A 25396-nucleotide genomic window follows, 5' to 3' on the forward strand; every position below is an offset into this window, starting at 1 on the left:
CACTGCACAATGCAGGTAAGTGCAGGGTCCACATGGAGACTCTGGGAGGGGAAAAAACAGGCCACACAGAAGTCAGGAAATGGGCCTGTTTCCAGCTTCCGGAGGGCCTCCAGAGCCCGAGGGAGGACCTTTTTGCCCTTCCAGAGGCCCAGGGGAGGCCTCTGGACCTTTGGGAGGGCGAAAACAGTCTCCTCCAGACTCTGGAGGCCCACCGGAAGCCGGAAACAGGAAGTTCTGGTTGGCCACGCCCACCGTGGCCATGCCAACCCAGCAACCTGGCAGCAAACTGGTTTTTGGAATTTTTGAATCCCACCCCTTCCTTTGTCTCATTGTCTAATTCACTGCTAAGGCAATGTAATGTCTTCCTTAGCTGTTCCAGTTTTAAAGTAATGTCTTCCTTCTCCTGACACAATTTTGGCTGTGGATATCTGTTAACAGAATTTTTGGAAATGACAACTGGTGTGATCAGAGATAGGTTCTATCCACCTCCTACTGTCCATTTTAGGCTACTGCAGGCAAATGGGTGTCTCTCCCCCCCCATTGTTACAATAGTCATAGACACAATATTAGGACATCTTGGCATGTTGAAATTTGCAGAAAAAAAGATTAAATGTTTTTTAAAACTTCATTGAATGTTCCATTTCAATTTTTCCCCCCTTTCTTCTAATCCTCCCCAAAACAAAATAAAAAATAAACACCTTCAATCAATACCAAAAGAATCAAAATCATTTATTTGAATAGAAAAAGATATTATCATTAAAACAAAATGGATCCCATCAATACACCAGTGGACAGAATATTCTTATATCTCAGAGTTAGAACAGCCTCCAAAGGTTTCAAGACGAAATGGATATGGGCTACAGGCAGCAGCATGTGTGAATATTAGTATGCATAATATTAAATGTGCATGCCTGGATAGTTGTCTTCTTCAGGAAGGAATGAAAAGATCTGAGTTTCCCATTCTTGCACATTTTCTGCTTAAGCCAAAGAGTTGTGAGTGCAGATATGTTAGGAACTGTGTGAATAAGCAGAATGAATGTTCTCTTTCATTCAACTCCAACAGAATCACCTTTCTTACTTTTTGATAAACAGGTGTTGTTTTCCTGCTTTAAACATGGACTCACAGTGAGAAGGTGCCTGCAGGCAACTATTCCGAAGCTGGCCTATAAAGTTATGTACAAAGTCTTTGATTTTTTCTTAAAGTGGCTGCTTATATAAGATTTTGAGATATAGCTTTCTAAATATGGTAGGACAAGAACCAGAATGTATCTGAGCCTAGTTGGAGTCCAATTATGTTCTGCAACTTTAATAAGAAGACAGCCTAGTGGTCCATGACTGTCCTTAAGTCCAACTGTCATCAGATATAAGTCAGAAAACCTGGGAAAGAGATCTTCTTTGTAGCATCCCCTGATTCTGAAATTCTCGACCTGGAAAAGTAGCTTAAATGCCACTCTTTGTACTTTTGTGTCAAGCTTTTTCATAATTTCATGAGGAGTAGAATGGGAACAAATCAATAGACTGGCATAAGACTGTGTGACCTTTTGGGAAGTGGGAGATGGCTAACTTATATTAATAGCAATAAAACTTAGGCTTATTTACTGCTTCACAGTGCTTTACAGCCCTCTCTAAGCAGTTTACAGAGTCAGCGTATTGCACCCATCAATCTGGGCCCTCATTTTACCGATCTTGGAAAGATGGAAGGCTGAGTCAATCCTGAGCTGGTGAGAATCAAACTGCTGGCAGTCAACAAAATTAGCCTGCAACACTGTGCCGCCATGGTTTTTCTTTACATTTCATGATCAATGTTGGCTATAATAATGGGAGCTACATTCAACACATATAAAGAGCACCAGTCTGGAAGGCAATGCACAACCATCTTGTATAAATTATTGTTATCTTATATATTTTTGGTGACAGCTGGAAAACTTTTGCATTCCTTCTGGCTTTGAAAATCCTCTTCCAGCCATGTCTTTTTGCTGTTGTTTTAACTGACATTTTATTTTGTAGTATTCTTATTGCTGTTGATCCATGAATAAATGTCCTTTCATTTTTATCATTTCAGTTAGTCCTGGCAGTATTATGTCCTTCAGATCACAAAGAATCAGAAATAACTGAAAAACTGAAGCAATATAGCCTGTTTGGTATAACTAGCAGAGAAGAGCAGAATATACATTTATAAGTTGAAATAACTAAACTGCTGCATCAGATCAAAATGCTACTTTTGGCTTCCCACAGTGGTCCATCAGCTGCTTCTCTGAAGCACACAAAGAGGGCTCAGATGTGATTCCTCTGGTTTGTCCCAGTGCCTGCACATTCGTGTTTGAACCTTGGAAAAGATGGTTCCATTTCTCAATGTCAGATAGCTATTATTTCTCATTCATATCCTGCAGTAATGAACTGTACTAAGTCATGGAAATAAACTGCAAAAAAAATTTTTTTTTTTTTTTTTGCTTACTCTGATCCCACTCTTTCTGGAATATCCTGATGTATTCACTTAAACTTGTATTGATAGATAGTTTTAATTGACATGCTCGAAAGTCAGCAGCTTGGCTTCATCAAATTCTAGTAGGGTGATGTCTATTAAGGCCTAAATTTTCACCTAGTTGATTAGACCATAAGACTTGAAAAGAGCAAAAAAACAGAGGAACAGCTGATCAGATCTTGCAATGGGTAGTCTGGACTGAGCACCAGCAAAATCCCATTACTAAGTTCCTGAAATCTGAAAGTTCTGAGAAACAGCATCACAGGACACCAGCCACCTAAACTGCAATACGAAACTGTCCCAGCTTAGTACAATCTAGAAACCACATCTCACAACAAGAAGACATTAGTTGGTCATAGAAGCAAACCAACAACTGTGTCTACAAAAGGGAATGGGACTTTCTTGTTATCTTTTTCCTTGAAAATGTTTTGCTTCTCATCCAAGAAGCTTCTTCAGTTCTGAAGAAGCTTCTTGGATGAGAAGCAAAACATTTTCAAGGAAAAGAACAAGAAAGCCTAGTTGCCTTTTGAACAGCATCTTTGGGGCAATGATGATATGGATTATTGTAAACAACTGTATCTACAAATTACCTGCATCCCACTGATAAAAACTAAACAGAAATGCTTTTATAGATGGTATATAATACTTTCTGGCTAGTTTTCAACATCCTCACTAGCTCTCCTCCACTGTGGAGTGGTCTTTCTTCCTTGTAGCAACATGAATTCTTCATGTCTCACATTATTCAATTTGAATGAGGCCAAAAAGCTTCAATAATGTTTTCAGCTATATTTCTCCTCTATTGTTCTTAGTTAGGGAGTCTCCAAGTTTAGGATAAGTTTAATCACTGAAAAGAGGGGATGCTTCTGCCTATATGAGTTAGAGTTTGATGTGATTTAGTTCCTGTCCTTTGGGAGCCTCATTGTTCTTATTCTCCACTTATCTGCAAATCCTTCTGGACACTATCTTGACTGGCACCACAGCCCACTCCTATTAGATCAGTGGAAGAGCCCCTTTACTCTGTCTTCTCCCTTGTTGTGCCTATCTCCCAACCGGACAATGGGAATTTCTTCTCCTAAGTCTTGAAGGTATCTCCCATCCCGTGCACTTCCAGTGCCCATTCCTCCCACTTTAACAAAGCGAGAAGCGGCGGGAATTGATGTTCATTTTTGTCACGCCAATGAGCTTGAGCGGGGTGGAGAGGCTGAAGGAGGATGTGAGGGGGCAATCGCAGAGGAGGTCAGAGAGCTCATCCCTCTCTTCCAGCTCATAGGTGGCATCATTCAGCATCCGCCGGTGGAGGTGGCAGGTCTGCTCGATCTTGAGTTTGTTGATATCACTGCGCAGGCGCATGAGCTGCCGAGCCAGCTGCTGGTCCTGGAGACGCATTTCCATCTGGAACAGAAAAGCAGTAAGGGCGTGACAAGATGGCAAAGGATCATCAAATCAGGAGGAGATGCGAAGACTTGGGGTTGCAACTTGTACCTCTTTTGACAAAAAATGAGATGGCTTATTCATCGCCACTGCTGCCATAGTTAAAATTCCTGATGTACAGGGTCTAGGAAACCCTTTGCCCCATGACAAGTTCTTTTTTGTGATCTACTTCATTCCTGCCACAACTTACAATCGTAATGGTCAGGCTCCATTACAGTTGTAATTTGAGGACTTCCTATACAGTAGTTTCTACATGGAGTGGGGAGCGGGGTTGGGATTAAAAAAAGAAAACTAAGATGGCGATTGCAGCAACATGACCAAAGCTAGGTTGTTTTGTGTACAGGTAGTCCTCAACTTATGACCACAATGAAGCCCCAAATTCCGTGGCTAAGCAAGGCACTTGTTAATTGAGTTGTTCCCCTTTTTTGCCGCAGTGGTTAAATGAATCACTGCAGTTGTTAAGTGAATCATGCAGTTGTTTAGTAAATCTGGCTTTCCCCGTTGATTTTATTTGTTAGAAGCTGGCTGGAAAAGTTACAAACATGACCCTGGGACAGTGCATCTGTCATAAATACATGCCAGTTGCCAACGCCTGAATTTTTATCATGTAACTAATGTCTTAAGTGTGAAAACTGGTCACAAATCCCTTTCTTTTTCATTGCAGTTGTAATTTTGAATGGTCATTAAACAAACAGTTTAAGTTGAGAACTACCTGTTTATGTTACGTTACATGCTCGTACATGCTTTGCTGTGAGTATTATTTTAACATCTGTAACATCTCCCTACGTATGCTGCTGCTCCTATATAAAGAATATAATCTGAAAGATATTCTATTTTCTACGCTATATAATCACATGGACAAGAACCTATAGACATTTAGATATATCTTAATGTTAGGTTCAATTGATTAATAACAAAACCAATCCTCTCTCTTCCACAATGTTCTATGCTACCCAAACACCTTAATAAAATTCTGGATAATGATGATTGCAATACTGCCTACATATAATATCTGGTTTACAAGTGTACCACTTACCTCTGTTGGATGCCTGCCACCTAGTGGCTACCAAATCTTTTGAATTTAATTGCTCTTCCTGTTGCCTCATTCACATAATCCCGCTCTTTCCCCACAACTGAAACTTTGGAGAAGCTTTTATTTATTTTATTTATTTATTTTGATTTGTCAATCGCTTACAAGATAATAGGTATAAGTATATACATAGTTATGAATACATGAAATGGATATATATAAGAAAAATAAAAGAAACAATAGGACAGGGACAGTAGGCACGATTGGTGTGCTTATGCACTCCCCCTACAGAGGAAAGGGGTGAGGTCAATAGTAGAAAGTCTAAGGTTAAAGTTTTGGGGGTTTGGGAAAGAAACCACAGAGTCAGGTAGAGTATTCCAGACATTGACCACTCTGTTGCTGAAGTCGTATTTCCTGCAATCAAGTTTGGTGCGGTTAACCTTGAGTTTGTATCTATTGTGTGCTCTTGTGTTGTTATGGTTGAAGCTGAAGTATTCATTGACAGGTAAGTCATTGCAATGTATGATTTTATATATCATACTTATATCAGACCGAAGATGGTGTAATTCAAGGTTTTCTAGATCTAGAATTTCAAGTCTGGTGGCATAAGGTATTCTGCAAGGAGTAGAGGAGTGGAGAACTCTTCTTGTGAAATATTTCTGGACTTTCTCAACTGTGCTAATATCAGATACGTAATGTGGCTTTCAGACTGATGAGCTGTATTCGAGTATTGGTCTAGCAAATGTTTTGTATGCTCTAGTTAGTAGTGTGATATTACCAGAGAAAAAGCTACGTAGGATTAGGTTAACAACTCTTAATGCCTTTTTGGCTATGTAGTTACAGTGGGCTCTAGCACTTAGATCATTAGAGATGAGTATTCCAAGGTCCTTTACAGAGCTTGGATCATCAACAAGTCTTGACTATTCAGCTTGTATTTTATTTCCTGATATATTTTTTTGCCAATATGTAAGATTTTATTTGTTGTGATTTGAAGTTGCCATTTGTTTGACCATTCTGATAAATATTCCTTTACTGAGGATGGTTTATATGCATTTCCCCAAGGCTGTTCCTGAAACCAGCTGAACAATTGCCTCAGTAAAGATATATTTTTCAAAACGCGTCAGGCCAGCAGTAGAATGTTTACTGGTGCCTGTGAATCTTTCCCCTAATGTTTTGCCTTTGCTTACTCTTCCTCTGGGAAACTGTTGACAAAATGAATGGATGGCAGAAATAAACAAAATGTGTCTCAGAAACAAATGTCAAAAATCTCCCCTCCAATATCAATTAAGATACAATGAATGCAAGTGTCTCAGAACAAGAAATGCAAATGGTCTTTGAGGGGGTGGGATTAGTACAAATTTGATTGTATTGATTTGATTAAAATTAATTAACAGTCAATCAATACAGTCAACAGGATTAAAATCTACGTATTTAACCAATATAAAGCCAGTTTGGCATAGCGGTTAAGATGCTGACCTGTAGACCAGGAGTTCTAATCCCTCCGTAGGGATGATAACCAATTGGGTGACTTTGGACCAGTTACTCTCTCACACCCCAACCCACCTCACAGGATTGTTGTGGAGAAAACAGGAGGAAGAGGAAGGAGTATTACATATATTTGCCAACCTGAGTTACATATAAACCAGTGGTGGGATTCAAATTTTTTTTACTGCTGGTTCTGTGGGCGTAGCTGGTGGGCATGGCTTGGTGGGCATGGCAGGGGAAGGATACTGTAAAATCCCCATTCCCTCCCCATTCCTAGGGGGAGGTTACTGCAAAATCCCATTTCCTCCCCACCCCACTAACCTGCTTTCCAGCTCCGTTCTCCTGTGCAGGGCAACAAAAGAAGACCCAGCCAATCAGCTGGGCCTCAGGAGGCAGAGAATAGATGGAGGTGGTGTCAGTCAGAGATAGTATTTGCCAGTTCTCCGAACTACTCAAAATTTCCACTACGAGTTCTCCAGAACTAGTCAGAACCTGCCGAATACCACCTCTGATATAAACTAATAAAGGTGGGATAAAGGTCTAATAAATTTCCCTCTTCTATTAATGAAAAATTCCATTGAAGAAAAATGTGTAGATATTCTCAAGACAGGGAAGGGTCATTTGTACCCTGGAACTGTAAGATTGTGCACCTTGCTTTTTTAAAAAATCAAACAACTGATGTTCCTTTCCTGATAAAAAGGTAAGTTAAACTAGAGGAAAAGTGTTCAAAGTCACTCTGAGAGTGAGATGGATAATACCTCAAATTGACCAATAAATAAAATACAGTTATTGCAGTTCACAACAGAAAGTGACTGTTTTGTTTGCACAAGGAGACTCTGTCTAGTCAACAATATTCAATCAGCTTTTCAGAGAGAAGATCTATCAACTTCTGCCAGTCACAAAATGGCAGCAAGTCGTTCAGACAGTGAAAGTGGTGGATTATGGCAATTGTAGATGATTAAACTAGTATTTCCCTAACTGCTACCCTCCACATATGTTGGAAATAAAACTAACTTGTTAGGTAAGAATTCTCCAAGAGTTGTGGTTCCTGTTCATCTGGAAGAAATATGATTTATTCATGTCATTTGGTCAGCTTTATTGGCTTTGTTGATGTTATCTGCCAGCCTTACTTCTGAAAAATGTCATTAATTCATTTTAGTTCTGTGTTTTCCCTGAGCATCATTTGTTATAAAACCAATATGAGAGTTGATTGTCAGATTGATAAAGGTTCTGAGGACTGTTTTGTAAATAGCCATTACAATCTCCCCATTTTCATGAAGGGCCTTGATTACACAGCAGATTACATTAGAAATTCTCCATATTAACATACGTGTGTGTGTTTTAAACTGAAAATATTTCAGTTTCTTTAACCCCAAGTTCTTAATAAATCTCGTAAAGGAGAACTTTGCAACAATCTTCCTTGAAAAGAATCACTTTTCGTTTCAGGTGGCTGCTAAAGAGTCTGATAACTGGGTTGGAGATTTAACAAATACTAAATCTGATTACATAGGATCCGATTTCAAAGGCAGTCTTTCACGAAATGCTAAACATGCTTAGTTTGGTAGCTATCCTTATTTTCTTTCTTAAGAGGTTGCGGGTAAAACCAGAATGTCAGATTAGATTAAAGTTAATACATATTGTCAGGCCATTTCGGTGTCTTTGTGGCTTTACAACGTGGTTTTTATTTTTAGATTGTTTTTTACTGTACTGATTCCCCCCCCCTTTTTTTTTTCTTATAGGGATCAGCTTTTTACTAACTGTAGTCCAATAGCATCAAACTTTTCCCAGGGAGATAAAGCTTCTTGCTGTCAAGAATGTTCTGCCTTCACGGTGAGAAGACTTTTTTGTACTCTAGTAAAATAAAAATGGAGAGGTTGAAAGTGGGTGGGGAGAGGCTGATATTTTGTTGATAAAGGGCACAAGGGAAAGTTTGGGACGGTTGACAGAAGAATTACATGGACAATGAGGAGCAAGATGGCATTGCTGGATCTCATCCCACGTTCAGTACTTGTGTTTATAGTTTCTGGTAGCTTGGATAACTAGCAAGCTTCTTGCATAGTCAAATATTCTTTGGGAATAGAAAAATATACAGGGATAGAAAAATAATAATTTCAACTCCACAGGGATATAATGTTAATCTCTAAAGTCTGCTAAAGCATAAAATCTTCTCTGATCTCTTTCTGTGTTTCTAAGAAAGATTCCTTAAATGAAGAGATGTAAGAACAAGAATGAATGCATCCACGAGTTGCTTTTCATATTTTTTCCTTGCTACCATTTTTCCCAGGTCAACTTATCCTCTGCTTGCGTGACCTGGATTGCTTTTGACAGACAGTTCCTGGCATTCATTCAATCAAAAGCCATTGTATAAGTTATTCCATCTTTTTTTTTAATAAGAAAAGCATGGACGCAATGATGAAAGCATGGGAAGATTTCATGTTGAAAATTATATTGTCTACACACACACCCATACAAATTCTATTGAATGGAAGAAGAAGCTTTCCTCCTTCCAGAAACAGCATATGCAAAACACTATCCAATCAAACTGCATGAAAATAAAAGAATGAGCTTCAATGAAGTTCTGTGTTGTTTTTATCTTTATCATGTTTCTTTCTTTATCCTTAACACTCATTCGCTGTAACACTTAAAAAAGAAGAATTTATTGCTAAACTGAAACAATGATTGGCCAGTATAGTTAATTTTATTCATTAATTTGCTAGATTGATTGCTTGCCTGTCATTCAAGAGCTTCATACATGGCATATAATATTCCTCCAACTTTTTCACACAACTCTTTGGGGCAATTTTATACAAAGAGAGTAGCCCGACCTTAAGTCACCCAATGAACTCAGCGAACTTTCATAATTGAGGATAAATCTGAACTTTACCAAATGTTTTTAGGAGGACCATCAGAAAAAAAAAACCTAAGCTAGTAATCCTTTTCCTAGGTTTTCCCTGCAGCATCTGGTATTCAAAAATGCAATTGTTTTGAACTTTAAATTTTACTTCACTCCAATGACTTAAAGGAATTAAAGGAATTAACTTCCTTCCATTAATTCTTCCCCAGCCAGTTTTTAAAGATATCCATCCGATGACCATATCCCCATTTTGAGACAACAGTGTAATGTTAAGTACTCTTGGTAAGGAATAAGTCCCTGCTCACCAGGAGACTGCTGGAAGCATGTAGGATCGCATGGCACTTTACATACTGTAAGAAATCCTTTCTGTAGTTAGAACTGCATTCATTTTGATAGGTGACTCCAGGTTTGAAGGGAAAAAAGTAGTAAACATACCTCTTTTATTTATTTCTTTTCCCTCTCTCTCTTATTTTACTAGGGTCTATGTAATTTGACAGGGCTCTATTATAACTTCTCACTCCATCTGGATAGTAATAACTACTTTGAGGGGTCCTTGTTGCTCTCAGAGTTTGGTTGTTTTCCTGCAGACATTTCATTACCCAAACTAGATAACATCATCATAGTTTGGGTAATGAAACATCTGCAAGAAAACAAGCAAGCTCAGAGAGCAACAAGGACCCTACATTTCAGCCCTGAGCTACAAACGTTCTCCTTTATTGGAATCACTACTTTAAAAAAGAAAAGAAAAAGGCATTTGAAACTATTTTTTTAAAAAAATAAGTCTCAGATGTGCCCCTGTTTTTTCCCCCCTTATCTCATTGATTCCAGGATTAGGCATTTTGTAATCTCAGACTCCGTGCTTCCTTTTAGCTTTACGGAAATATCTTTCATCTTGCTGTGCAGAACAATTATATAGGCTGTATATAGAAATCCAAACGTATTTTGCTAATTCTTCCTCTTTTTTTTCCTCAGTTCATCTCATGGCCCTACAAGCATTTCTATCAAAACTAGAGAAAGTAGCATTTTAATCACAGCCTCTATTTCCTATCTGATGATGGAATGGTCTCACCCTTGGAATCGGGTGGTTTTATTAAAGTTATATGAACAGATTTTTCCTTCCGATGCAAAGTTTATGGTGGGATGCAATCTATTAATACATCAATTTGAAGCATCACATGCCTCACCATGCTGCTATATTGCTCACTAAAAGCAATGCTCAGATAATGAGACAAAAAAAGAACTACGCCTTAACAAAATTAAGTTTCTCCTTGACTGTTTCAAATGAGTCCAAATGATATCTTTCCCCATTTTCTCATTTTCTAAAAACAGAACTGAAGCAAGGCATATGCATGTATATCCTGCTCTTGCCTTTTGTAACGTGAATACCGAGCAGATAACACATGTAAGCCATTAAAATACTGTATATCCCTTGTTCAAACTGTCTGAAAGTCAATCAAGCCTATAGGACTTAATATTGCCTTGACAATTATGACTCTCCTACTAAAGATGTCTTGTTGAAGTCAGAATCTATTAATCTTCCAAAAACCTTGTAAAAAGCACATAGCAAGCTGCCTTGTGCGTTAATTAAAAAAAATTAATTGCCAAGAATAGGCCTAATTTTTGTCTTTTCAACTGTAATCCTAAAACATGCCTAGAGGTTCTGTTGATAAAGAATTTTAAAAAAACAATAGGAAATTACTTACCAACTCTTTCCGGAGCCAATTTAATGCTTCATCGATGTTTCCAAAGCCACACACTTTCTCCGGGGCAAGCAAAATTGGCTGTCTGGAAGAGCTTCCATTGATACAAACCTGCACATCTCTCAAAGAAATATTTTCCTCTGTTGGTTTCTTCTCTTGCCTCCCCATGTCCCTCTCAGAAGGTTTGGAATGGCTCTTCCAGGCTGGTCCTTCCAGCTGAGCTTTCCATTCCAAATAGGAAGGCCTTCTTGTCTCCAGCCTCAGTTTCTCTGTCAGGGCTTTCAGATTCCGCAAATGATCATCAAATGGGGGATCACCTTCAGCCTTATCATCCACACTATCCAGCATTTCTTCTATCTCGATTTCTGGCATGGATGTCATATTTTCTGCTGGGAAATCAGAAACATCCACTGACAGGTTTGCAACAGAGATGCAGGCAGGACCATTCAAACAAAGATTTGCTCCTCAGAACTTCCTGGGCACACAGCAGTTTTTCCCACTCAATTCAAGACATTCCTTTCATCCAACCATCTAAGCAGAAAAACAAAGACATATTGTTTGATTCAGCCAGGAACCATTAAAAAAAAAAAAAGAACAAACATGCAATCAGAACTTCCTTCTATGGCTTGACTGGAGAAGAAATGGAAGTTGAATATTTCAGCTTAAGAAAACATTCAGCTACGAGATTTTGCACAGCTATCTGGTGATGTTCTGGGGCAAGAGCAAACAAGCTTCTAGCTTTGCAGAGAAACATTTTGCTGCAATGAGACCTGTCAAGAACTATGCTTCAGGCCATAAAGTGAATTACTAAGGATGAAGTCAGACGTTGAGAAGAAATGCAATGACTGGGTGTTACACAATTAATAAACTCTGATCATTATATTGTGCTTAACATGTTCTGAACTTTTCACCATTATTCTTTGCAAGAGGAAAAGAATAGGGATGAGAGGAAAAGAGTGGGGTAGTAAGGATGGAAAAACTGCCTCACTTCAGGAGCTTCCTTTATGGAGGGTCAAATTAGGCATCATACGAATAATGCATGTATCTGTGTCTAAGCATATTTTAAACTGAAAAGGAAACATGGAGGTTGTAACCATCAGTACCTACAGAGAAAATACTTCAAACTCACACACAGCTATATTTTCACTCAAATTTGAATCCACCAGATATTGCTCTTTTGGGCAGTCACAGAACTCTGCAGTTGAGTTCACTTTTCAGGTATGAAGAAAGAGTTACATATTGCTATTGTTCCCCACAATTTCTCCCCTCAGACCCAGCATCTTCTGTTCAGAGGTAGTATTCAGCAGGTTCTGATCAGTTCTGGAGAACTGGTAGTGGAAAATTTGAGTAGTTCAGAGAACTGGCAAATACCACCTTTGACTGGCCCTGCCCCCATCTATTCTCTGCCTCCCGAGTCCCAGCTGATCGGCTGGGTCTTCTTTTGTTGCCCTGCATAGGAAAACAGAGCTGGTAAGCAGGTTAGTGGGGTGGGGAGGGAATGAAGATTTTACAGTATCCTTCCTCTACCATGTCCACCATGCCACCAAGCAATGCCACACCCACAGAACTGATAGTGAAAAATGTTGAAACCCACCACTGCTTCTGTTGCTGCTTTTTAGTTACAACAAAAAGATATTAGGAGGCTATTTTCATATTTTAAAATATTCATACTTTAACATTCCAGCCTTCACTCCAGAGAAAAGTGTTAAATTTATCTGGAATTTTAGAATAGAATAACAGAGTTGGAAGGGACCTTGGAAGTCTTCTAGTCCAACCTCCTGCTTTCGTAAGAAACCCTATGGCATTTCAGACAAATCATTATCCAATCTCTTCTTAAAAATTTCCAGTGTTGGAGCATTTACAACTTCTGGAGGCAAGTTGTTCCACTGATTAATTGTCCTAACTGCCAGAAAATTTCTCCTTAGTTCTAGGTTGCTTCTCTCCTTGATTAGTTTCCACCCATTGCTTCTTGTCCTGCCCTCTCTGGTGTTTTGGAGGATAGCTTGACTCCCTCTTCTTTGTGGCAGCCCCTGAGATATTGGAACACTGCTATCATGTCTCCCCTAGTCCTTCTTTTCATTAGACTAGACATACCCAGTTCCTGCAACCGTTCTTTATATGTTTTAGCCTCCAGTCCCCTAATCATCTTTGTTGCTCTTCTCTGCACTCTTTCTAGAGTCTCACAATAGGATTACCTCTATTGTAGTTGATGTGAGCTTCCAAATCCTCTTCAAACAACCAAACTTGGCCACAATAAATGATAAACTGTTAACTGAATAAGTGAAATGAGTTTCAGCAGAGGTGCTCTGCCATTAGAGTCCCCCTCTTAATCATTGGGGTTCATATAATCCTGAACAAATTTTTGTAAAACTAAGTTTAATTTCTTCTGAGAATAGAAAAGCATATATTGTAAGTAGAAATCTGGTTGTCAGAACTAGCTAGGTTCACACAATTTTAAAACCGGAATTAACAAAATACAGTTTAGTGATTAAGAGGCCAGGCTAGAACAGAATTCTGTGAATTCTAGTCTCACTTTAGACACAAAGCCAGACTTCGAATCAATCATTTACTTTCAGCCCTAGGAAAGAGGCAATGGCAAACTACTTATGAAAGACCTTGCCAGGAAACATCAGGGACTTGCTCAGGCAGTCTCTGAGAACTGAACATGATTGAACAGAAGAAAAAATATATACAACTGCTACTTTTACTTCACAAGCTCTGCCAAAAGAAATAAAGCTTATTGTTGTTTAAGACAATGGCCTAGTTATCACATGTTGAACAGCAAAGTAATCAACCATTTTAACTTAATCTAGTGATTTGGGCGAACTCAGCCACAGGGTAAGGTTGTAGCATTTAAAATGCAAGTAAGAGCTGGCACAATTTAATGATCATCTGTAAATATACACATAGAAATGTAACCTGTCAAAACTTTCTCCTCCCTGATGGTTTTCCAGAATCTTTTCTCCCTGCATGAACATGTTTCCAGACCCTTTTAGTTATGCTATTGTGATTCCTAGAAGAACAAATATTTCTTTGTCCTTTTAGATATTTGTAACCCAACCTAAGAGCAAATGAACAGGAAATCTCTGAAACTTTCCCTTAATAAAGATTCGGGCCATTCATTGCATCAAAACCTCACAGGGTTGTTGTTGTGGGGAAAATAGGAGGAGGAAAGAATATTAGATGCATTGGCTTCTTGGAATTATTTTTTTAAATAATAAAGGCAGGATAAAACAAAACAAAACCCACAATAGTGCTGATGTCAAGCCTTGACCCAAGGATATCTGTCTCCATGGTTACAATGACCCTTTTGTCCTTACATTAGGAAGATCTGTTTAATCTAGGGGAATGAATCAACCAGCTCTTCTAATAAAAATGGTTGTTCATGCAGAATGAGGAAATGTTTCTCTCATTCTCCTTCATTTATTCTCTGAAATAGTAGTAAATGAGATCTATCCAGCCTTGTGATTTTTTGTTTTTTTAGGAATGTATGAAGACAGCCGGAACTCTCTTCAAGAGATTCAGGCAACCAGACTCAGAAGATCCATCAGCTACGAGAGGGTTTGCCTATTTACATACCGAGCAATCAATCAGTCAAGGAAGGGACAGGTAATATTTTTGAGTATCAGATATGAAAGGGGTGAAATTTAGAGCATGTTGTGAGGGTTTCACAAAATGCTAGGTAGGAGATGCCCATTCACAGAATGTTTCCACTTTGGAAATTTATTCATGAGAAACTGATAAAGTTACTCCTTGCTACGCCTTCTAGTTCTCCAAGTGATGGTTGCTGATGATGGTGATTTTTTAAAAAAAATCCCTAATCCTCCTTTGGGGAGGTACAGTAGGTTGATATATTTCTAAAGAAAGACTTGCCATGTTTCTTTTCAGAGAATGCCTGTGGGGCCCAGAGGTATTTCCATAAATCAGGATGATACTAGAAGCTTGGCTTTGCAGAACACCCGCTTCTTATTTAGTCATTTATTTGGTAATTAAGGAACCTTAAAAAATAATGCCTAGCAGGGTAAGAATCTTGCAAGCACCAAGAAAAAGATGCTGTGGGCATCATTGGGTAAGTTAATTGGTTGACAGTTTGAGGGCACCTGTCATGCTGATTTGTGGAAATTAAACTGCTTTGGCCAAAGCATTTGTTAAAATCATATTACCTCCTATTTGCTTTGCTATGACATTTTCAATCTGTATTTGGGAACAAAATAATTATACATTATAAATTTACCAGGCATTTGGCAAAAGGAGGACATGTCCTCCTTTTTCTCCTCATGTCATCTGTACAGCAGGCATACTCTTAAAATCAAACACTGTCAGTCTTTTCAAGTATCTCTTACTATGCAGCTTTTCTCCGTGGGGCAGTGCTTTCCTAATGTGCTAACTGAAAAGTTAACAAGCTCCATTCTGTGACCTTAATTTGTTGATTATAGTCCTCCCGACCAAGCCTTACTCAGTTACATACTGAAGTTTTTGCCTAACTGGCTCTAGCACATTCCTGTAATTGAAAAACCAGTCTTTCTGATGCTGGAAAAAGTTAATTGTACATTTATATAGACGTCAATACATTCTTCTTCAGATTTTCCTTGGAATTATTTGTTGCAGATGCTGAGAAAGTTAAACAATTAATGTCCCCCTTTCCAGCCCCCACCATTTATCCTCCTTTCTAATTGTTTACCTTGGGGGGCCTTCAAACTTGACAGCTTTAAGACTTGTGGACTTCAACTCCCAGAATTCCTCCTCTAGTCATGTTAGCTGAGGAATTCTGGGAGTTGAAGTCCACAAGTCTTAAACTTGCCAAGTTTGAAGACCCTTGGTTTACCTAGTAACTTTAAATCCAAGGGATACTAGAGTTCAAAAGGATAATGTGATAGATTCGGAGACTGATAATTTCATTGTAAAGTTTTCAATGTTTCTCTCATTTAAACACTCACTTATAGATGTAGACAGGCAGTCCTCGCTTAATGACTGCAATTGGGACTGGCAACTCCATTCCTAAGTGATGTGGTCATTAAGAAAAACATTGCATGACCATGACAGACTTACAACCTCACTTCTGCTGTAGTTGTTAAGCAAGACATCAGGTGACCACAACTTGCAATTTACTGCCCGCTTCTCCATCGACTCTGTTTACCAGAAGCAGCTGTAAAGCATGCAGATAGTGACCTTGTGGTCACAAGGACTACAATGGTTGAAAAATGTGAGGACCGGTCATTAAATTACTTTTTCAGTGCTGTTATTAAACAGGGCAGTCATTAAGCAAGGACTACCTGTTGTGCATGGAGAAAGTTAAAACTACAATGATTTTTGGCTGATGGCTTCCTATGTGAAAGGAAGTTTTGTGTCTAAAGAAATAATCTTTTCACTCTCATTCTACCTGCCCACCAATAAAAAGGATTTTATCATTTGACTTTATTGAATGAATACATTTCTAATGGGGTCTGAACTTGACTATTATATGTCAGTGTTAGTGGAAGAAACTATTTCTAGCTTTATTTTTATTTTTTTCAGAAAAGCATAATAAGAATTCTGCTGGATGACTCAACAGGTATCCCTAGCAAAGACCTCATATATTTGAAAGTAAATTTCAGAGTCTGATGTTACAGATTACAAATAATCAGAGTTGGAAGGGATCTTGTAGATCATCTAGTCCAACCCCCTGCCCAAGCAGGAGACCCTACACCATTTCTGACAAATGGCAGTCCAATCTCTTCTTGAAAGCCTCCAGTGATGAAGATCCCACAACTTCCGAAGGCAAAGCTGTTCCATTGGTTGATTGTTCTCACTGACAGAAAATTTCTCCTTATTTCTTGGTTGAATCTCTCCTTGATCAGTTTCCATCCATTATTCTTTGTCTGGCCTTCGGGTGCCTTGGAAAATAGCTTGACCCCTTCCTCTCTGTGGATATTGGAACACTGCTATCATGTCTCTCCTGGTCCTTCTCTTCACTAGACTAGCCATGCCCAGTTCCTACAACTGTTCATCATATGTTTTAATCTCCAATCCCCTAATCATCTTGATTGCTCTTCTCTGCACTCTTTCTAGAGTCTCAACATCTTTTTTATAGCGTGGTGACCAAAACTGGATGCAGTAATCTAGGTGTGGTCTTAGTAAGGATTTATAGAGTTGTATTAGTACCCCACTTGATCTTGATTGTATCCCTCTGTTAATGCAACTTAGGATTGCATTGGGTTTTTTGGCTGCTGCCACATACTGCTGGCTCATAATTTGGCCCCAAAAGCTTTACTTCATTTTCCAAAAAGGTGCCCTATTAAGGATCCCAAGCCAATCATAAAAGCCATGTTCATGTTCAGAACCTATTCAGAGCCAGGTTGTCCCTGATTTCAAAAATCAATCACAATTAATCACATTTCTGAAAATGAAACTTGTACTTGTACTATAACACTGCATGCAAAACATAGGAGATCCTGAAATGTTCACCCCTTTATTATTTTTAAAATGAGTGAAGGTTTTTTTGTACCTTTTTATCACCTATTTTGGACTTGAGGTTTCTGTGGGGTACAATATTTGTAATAATCTTTTAATGACAGGTAATGAAAGCCTGAGTCAATTTATTCTTGTCCCCTCTGTTTTTTAGATTTAACTTTCTACAAGACTTCCAGAAGAAGTCTTTTCTACAAGACTTCTTCTGGAGGAGAAAGTGCAAAGGGAAGAAGATGAAATATTCCATGTCTGTTTGGATTGCTTGATGACTTTGGGACGTTTGGAAATTATTCTAAGATTAAAAACATTTGGGTTGTTTTTTTAAAAAAATGGCATTATCCGTGGATGAATTAAAAATGGAATTTGAAAAATTAAAGGAAGAAGAACAAGAAGGCAAGGGCTCTCTGGGAGCTGTTTTCCATTTTTTAGAAATGGCGATTTCTACCTACCAGCAAATACAACAACAAGAGGTTTGGGAGGAAGAAGAAGAAGAAGAAGAAGAAGAAGAAGAAGAAGAAGAAGAAGAAGAAGAAGAAGAAGAAGAAGAAGAAGAAGAAGAAGAAGAAGAAGAAGAAGAAGAAGAAGAAGAAGAAGAAGAAGAAGAAGAAGAAGAAGAAGAAGAAGAAGCCACCTTTAATGGACAAAAAAATTTAATTAAGAAAGAAAATAAGAGGGGAAGGAAAATGGAGAATTTAAACTTTAAGAAAACAACCAAGAAAGAGAAAAATAAGGTGAAAAATCGATACAATCTCAGAAAACAACAGAAAAGAGGAATACAACAGAGAGGGAAGCTAAAAGGAGAAGGTTAGGAGATGGGGGGTAAAAGGCCAGATTGGAGAAGAAAGGAAGGAAAAGGGAAAAAAGGGCTTGAAAAAGCCACAAAGGCTTTGAAACAAGATAAAGTACAATTAAAAAAAAGATCTTTTAGAGATTTGTAAAATAGTAATTGTATTAATTTAAAAAATTTAAATATTAAAATGCTTATTGATAGCTTTAAATTACAAAAAGATAGTATTGTAGTATTTGTATCTTGAAAATCAGTGCGTAAAATTGAATATTATAAGATTTAAAAATATTTTTAAAATGCTTTTAATAATGATAGACTTTAATATTTAATAAAAAATATAAAAGGGAATGAGTAAAACATTTAAGGTTTGGCTATAGAGTTTAATTTGCTATTGTTTAAATGTTATTATAAATCTATTACTTTATTTTTCTATTTTAAAATAATGTATTAAGCAGAATTAGAATGGAAATTATATACTTAACTATATTACAAATTTATTATTTTCTTATATTAAAATGTAACATGTAGAATGTACTAAGCAGAATCAGAATGGAAATTATGCATTATTTAAAGCGTTAAATTTAGGGGAAAGATAGAAAGGCATCGTACTTCTATTAGTGATTACAGGGGAAATTTTCTGTTAAAGAGAAGAGATAAATAGATAATTGGAAAAGAACGGACAAAAGATACAAGTATAATGATCTAAATTAAGATTAAATAAACAAAATATAATTAAGAGAGTGAAAAGAGGGAAGTTATATAGAAAATATAGAATGGTAAATAAGATAAGTAATAGTATATAAGGTGAGCATGAATTTGATTTAGGTCTGTAAAAAAAGATGTAACCCGGGGCTAAGCCACTTTCCAAAAAGATGTTTTATGTTCTATGTTTGGGGCATTTATGTTTGACTGAGAATTAATAAAACCTAGGAGGAATAAAACTAAAGGGAGAAACAACGGGAAATTTGGAAAAGATATGTATGTGCTTAAATGATAATTTGGAACTATGTTGTATAAAACAATGCTTATTTGCTTTCTCAAAACCTATAAGTAGTTTTCAGAAAGGAGGTTTTATGTTTCTATGTTTTATGTTTTGTTGCTCTTTTAAAAAAATTATGTTTTGTGTTTTGTTTGTCTATGTTTGAATTAATCAAATTTTAGAAGAATGTAAGAAGAACATTGAAGAGAATAATGAAATTGTAAATAAGACAGATGGATATAAAGAATATATATAATCTAAGGCAAAAGAAATATAATTGAATAGTAGAAGGAAAGGGAGAAATAAAGAGAAGTTGGGATAAGATATGAAGTTGAATAGATAAGATAAATATATATATTAAATTGTGTTTGTATGGAAATGTGATAATTTGGAATTATTCTGTCTTTAAATAAGATGTTTTATTGGTTTCTTCAGAAAAGATGCCTTATGTTATTACATTCTACGTTTAGTTTGTTTATGTATTGTTTCTTAAAAATTAATAAAATTTGTTTTAAAAAATAAATAAATAAATGATGTAAATAAATAAACATGCAGCTAAACAGGATGTAGAAAATGCAACTTACCTTCCACCCTCTTATACTAAGTAGAGTGGAGGGTAATATTATATGTAAATTATGCGGATACAATTCTTAATTGTCTTTCTATAGAAGCCTGAGATCACCTGAGATTTTAATGGCTTTGTTCCATGTAACATTTCCCAGACCATCTGTTGGTTTTGTTTATAAAATTTCCCTAGAAAGGTGCTTGGGTCTGTACTTAAGCAAGAGGCATTCCTTTATATCTTGAAGGATCTCTTCTTAAATAATTAGCTATTTACACAAAGTTAAAAAGAAAAAGCATCCATTAACAAGGAAATATTCAGAGAAATACACCTATAAAGGGCAGACATTTACAAGGTGTGGTTGCCTCAGTTGTTGATTAGAAGTACATAATGGAATTTCCTGTTGGCAGATCTCAGTTTGGCAGATCTCACAATGTTCTCTGGCTAAAAAAGGAGAAAAAAATAGTGGCTGGCATAGTTCCAAGTCCCATGGCGATAATTTCTTTCCCCACCCTAGAGAAATCTTCCCCCTTAAGGGAGTTGATTAGAACTTCTGAAGAATAGCCATGCTATACTTCATCCTGCATTGCCATACAGAATGGATTTGCATTTCTTCTTGATCTTTTGAGTACAGGTAGCCATCAACTTAGGACGAAAGGGAACCAGTCAGGGAGTATGAAGAGGACTTGCACAAGGGTCCTGTATCCAATGCAGGGATGGGGTCAGAACCATCTGAGAGTGGGGTGCTGCCTTCAGAGCCTTCGGAGTCTGGCAGCAGTGAAGCAGAGGACTCCAGGGAGCCTCTTCCCAGTGCGCGTGTGCGCACAGCTGCTAGAAGGCAAGAGCAGCTGAAGCAAAAAGGGCGACTCGGGAGTAAGGCTGGGAGCTGATTGCCCCTCCCATAAGGGATAAAAGGCAGTCCTCAATGATGAAGAGCTTTGCAGGAAGCAAAGCAGTTCAGTAATCTCCGAGTCCTCTCTGTACCTTGATCAGTTTTTTCTAGGTTTTTAGGTTGATTTATGTTTAGCCTTAATTGGACTTCTGTTTCTTGGTAGCATTCTACAGCACTGAAAAGTGTGCTCTTATCTGGAGGAACTGTATATAATGAGTTTTGGCTGGGAATGCAAGTAATTCCCAACATTGCATTAAAAAAGGTTTTACTTTTAAATTAAGTTTGTGTTTTATTAAGTTTGATGAAGCCTGAGTCAGAACACTAACTCAGTTGTTAAGTAAATCTGGTTTCCCCATTGACTTTGTGGGTTAGAGGGTCACAAAAGGTGATCACATGACTTCAGTACACTGCAACAGTCATAAATACAAGTCAGTTGCCAAGCATCTTTAATTTTGATCATGTGACTATGGGGATGCTGTAACAGTTGTAAGTGTGAAACACGGTCATGTCACTTTTTTCTGTGCCATTGGAACTTCAAATGGTCACCAAAGGAACTGTTGTCAGTCGAGGGTTACTTATACAATGAGATATTATCCAAAAGGAATGACAAGGTGGATTGCTGAATTCTGTAAAATGTAATATTTTATCTGTATGTTTGCACACATCATGGATGACAAGAATAGGTAGGAGGAATGAGATCTAGGTAATCAGGTTGTTGTTTATATTTGTTTGTTTAACTGTATTAGCTGCCCAACCTCAATAGACCACACACCCAACTCCAAAACTACTCCTTTTTGCTTACAATTAAAAAACGAATTTAAAGAAAAATGTAACTGACCAGAGAGAAAAGTACAAAAAGAAAGCAAAGCAAAAGCAAAAATAGTCTCCAAGACCCACCTTTCCCCAAGGCATGGGTGAACAATTCCTTCAATAATTTCCTGAAGAACATTGGGACACAAGGAGAGAATATTCCAGAAAGCAGGAATTTCAACAGAATTTTGTTATTTGCATTTTCATTGTTCTGTTTTTATCATTGATATTGTTCTGTTGTTATTATTATCTGCTTCTTTTGGTTTGTTTGCCAGGTTTGTATTATGTTTGAGATTTTTCCACAGGAAAAGAAAAGTAGGATATAATCCAAGGAAATAAGCAACCCAAAGGTGGTATTCAGCAGGTTCTGACCAGTTCTGGAGAACCGGTAGCGGAAATGTTGAGTAGTTTGGAAAACCCACAAATACCACCTCTGACTGGAGATTTTACAGTATTTTTCCCCTGCCATGCCCACCAAGCCATGCCCACAGAACCGGTAGTAAAAAATATGAATCCCACCACTGAAGCAACCCCTCCCCACTTTCCTGGAAAAGCACTGGGTTGAGAAAGTTGACTGAGACTTAAGTTAGTATTGATTTGATTAAATAGGTACAAACCCATATTTCAGATACATCTTTCATGAAATATACTGAATTCTTTCTTATTTTCCTTGTTTGTTTGCTGACAAAGAATGACTTTAGTCCAGTGCTTCTCAATATGTGGATTTCAACTCCCAGAATTCCCCAGCCCCAACATGGTGTTTAGACTATGCTGTGGATAACAAAACCACAGCTGAAAGGCCATTTTACTACCGTGTTTCTCCAACAATATGGCCTCCACCAATAGGAAGGCCCAGCATGATTTCTAGGCATGAGGTGAAATTAAGCCCTGCCCCCAAAATTTAGGCCTATTTAAACCATGCATTTCCCCACCATTTCTCACATCATTCGTTAGAACTACACGAGGTGAAGAGAAATGGGAAGGGAGGGGGGGAGAAAACTTGCCTTTAGGAGTGCCATGCAGGTAGCCTAGGCTAGAATACCCTGATCTACTACCAATAGAACATCAGCTGATAGAAGCTCCCCAAAGGCAGAGTGACCAGCTGCTTCTATCGGCCGGTAGAAGCGGCTGCCGACTCTGCCTTTGGGGAGCTTCCATCGGCCGATAGAAATGGCCTCGTGAGGGGAGCTCACATTAGTTGTCTTTGAATCTACCAGCGGGGCAGGAAAGAAAGCACATGCATATCTGTGTCTGGATGAAAATTGTGAGATTGCAACAGAGGGAATGGGAGAAAATGCCTTAGCCCAAATGTATTCTTGTTTTGCTTTCTTGCCCATTCTCTGATCAATCTCTCCAGGGCAGCTTTTAGCCTAAAATCGCCCAGGTCTCCCTCAGCTAAAAGAGAGGGGAGGTCTCCAAAGACCATCCCGAACCTCCGCCATTTGAGAGGACCAAACTCATTGCTTCTCAAAGTTAGACCCACAAGTTTTTCAAAAGTTCTTCTGAACGCCTCCGACATCCGATGAAATCAAGAAATGTCTCGTGATTGAACTCAATCAAAAAAAAAAAAAAGAAGAAGAAGAGCCTGCACCTCATCGCCAAGTCCCTGGTTTTACGGCTCCTCTCTCGTCCCAAATTATGCCGAAATAAGGGATTCCGAGGCTGGCGTTGGTTAATTGGTTAATGACGGGCGCTCTTTCAGGCGCTCAGAGAGAGAGAGAGAGAGAGAAAAAAGGAGGCGTTGCTGAAGTTATCAGACTCCCCCCAACTGTTAGCCACGCCACCCGTGAGCTGTGGCAGGATTGCCTCAGATCATGTGCAGAGTGCCTTCGCCGTTCAGCTCCCCCCACCATGACTCAAGGTTCATACTAAAATTAGGCCTTTCCAACCAGCCCCTGCAAATATTCGGCCCTCACCAGAGCAATAGAAAGGACGGTTTAGCTTCTCTCCTGCCCTTCTTCGCTCCAGCTCCCTCCCGCCCTCCTGTGACATGGCAGACCTTTCACACTCACCCCGCTTCCCCGCCGCATTCCTACGAGGACTGCTCCCGCGTCTCCTTTCAGGAGCCCACCCAATCTCCCTTCTAAGGGTAGCCAAGCTCTGCTGCCTCCTCTTCCCTCCCCGGCACCCCCCTCACTCCCCAAACCAGTGGCAGCAGAAGGTAAAGGGAGGTCGGCTGCCCTGGGACTTTGGCAGGGTGCCCGGAAAAGGTCTGGCCTGGGGAGGGGAGGGCGGCAATGGGAACCCGCAGATGCTGAGACCTTCCCTCGCCAGAAGGGCTTGGCTGACCCAGTGCAGGGATGAGGGCTAGTAGGGGTGGTGTTTGTGTGTGTGTGTGTGTGTGTGTGTGTGTGTGAGAGAGAGAGAGAGAGAGAGAGAGAGAGAGAGAGAGAGAGAGAGACTCAGCTTGCTTCCCTTCTGCTAAGAAAAGTTTGCAGCCGCTCTCCCATGCACACTCCCCTCACCATGAAGCAGTTTCTATTGGCCGATGGAAGCGGCTGGTGAATCTGACTTTTGGGAGCTTCCATCGGCCGATAGAAATGGCCTCGAGGAGAGTGTGCGTGGGGCGCTCCTCTCAGGAGCACCCTGTGGGCAGCCACGCCTCACCCCAAAGCGGCTGGTGACTCTGCCTTTGGGGAGCTTCCATCGGCTGATAGAAACAGCTTCATGGCGAGGTGAATGCGCGTGGGTGATTGCCCCAAGGCCGCTTCTACCAGCCGATAGAAGCGGCTGGTGACTCTACCTTTGGGGAACTTCCAGTGGCAGCCTCATGGAGAGGTGAGTGCGCATGGGGCACTCTAGGTGGAGGTGTGTGTGTGGGGGGGGAAATTAAGTCACCCCCAAAAAGACGTCCTAGCTGTTTTTTGGGGGCTCAAAAAAAAATAAGACCTGGCCTTATTTTATGAGAAACACGGTAGGTAACTTTATAGTTATCAATATTCCTTTAGAGATTAGAGGGGAAAGAAGTATTATGAAATCATAAGACCTGGTAATGGGCCAAGAGATTGTTCTCTTTCCCTTTCATTCTGCAATATTCTGTAAACAGAGGGAGATACCATATAAAACAAGACTGGGAGATAGTTTTTTAAAAAAAGGATTTTTGTAGCATGGAAAATGCATTTGAGTCAGATTTCTATTTTCCAAGATAATGTTTCTTAAAAATACTAATAAACAAATATATATAACACTGAGGCTGCACATCCTAAACTAGTGACCATATATGTCTTGGGCTACAAGTTACATTACGTGATAACTGCCAGTGCTATCTGGGGGGAAGATTGATTTAGTATCTATATACAATCATCATTTACTAAGACCAACATCACCTTTACATGGTCCTGTCTGGGATAACTGGTCCCCTTCCAATATTGCTGTGAGTCACTCTTTTATTGTAGACAGTTTGGTGAAGTGATTAAGGGGCTGGATTAGAAATCAAAAGTCAGAGAGTCCTAGACCAGGGGTCTCCAACCTTGGTAACTTTAAGCCTGGAGGACTTCAACTCCCAGAATTCCTCCAGGCTTAAAGTTACCAAGGTTGGAGTGCCCTGTCCTAGACTTCCCTTAGGCAAGAAGGCTGACTAGGTGACTTTGGGCTACTTACTTCGCTCAGTCCAACCCACTTAACAGAGTTGTTGTGCAGAAAACAGGAGACAAGAGTATTTGGCATGTTCACCACTTTGAGTTGAAAGAAATGCATGTATGCATGCATGTATATGCATATACAGGTAGTCCCTGACTTACAACTATTTGTTTAGCAAGGGTTCAAAGTTACAACTGCATTGAAAAAAAAGTGCCTGGAGCATCACTTGAACACTACTGGCATTGACAAAATCACCATCAGTCAATTACAAAAGGCAGCTTTACTTGGAACAGCTTACATCATGTGACAACACCTTTAACATCATCATCATCAAAAAAAAAAACATCTGACGATCCCA

The 25396-nt window shown here is 39.0% G+C and overlaps 1 protein-coding gene across 4 annotated transcripts in view; it reads right to left on the minus strand.

The window, feature by feature from the left end:
* Positions 1-708: 708 nt before the first annotated feature.
* The window catches only part of FAM167A (family with sequence similarity 167 member A), a 34145-nt gene continuing 9457 nt past the window's right edge, over positions 709-25396 (minus strand). The window contains exons 2-4 of one of the 4 annotated variants that reach the window (XR_015748617.1): positions 10986-11371; positions 2972-3874; positions 709-2940 (exon numbers count right to left, since the gene is read on the minus strand). Coding sequence is in view for 3 of the 4 variants with exons in the window: in XM_026686012.2 (XP_026541797.2) it covers positions 3611-3874; positions 10986-11371 (650 nt within the window). In the remaining variant the exon portion in view is untranslated. Of the gene's footprint in view, positions 3875-10985; positions 11514-25396 lie in introns of all 4 variants that reach the window. The other 3 variants (XM_087960508.1, XM_026686012.2, XM_026686011.2) reach the window with 3 other exon arrangements.

This window comes from Notechis scutatus, chromosome 1 (assembly GCF_049901735.1).
Source record: "Notechis scutatus isolate UNSWTSFEM ecotype Mainland chromosome 1, rNotScu1.2, whole genome shotgun sequence".
Taxonomy (NCBI): Eukaryota; Metazoa; Chordata; class Lepidosauria; order Squamata; family Elapidae; genus Notechis; species Notechis scutatus.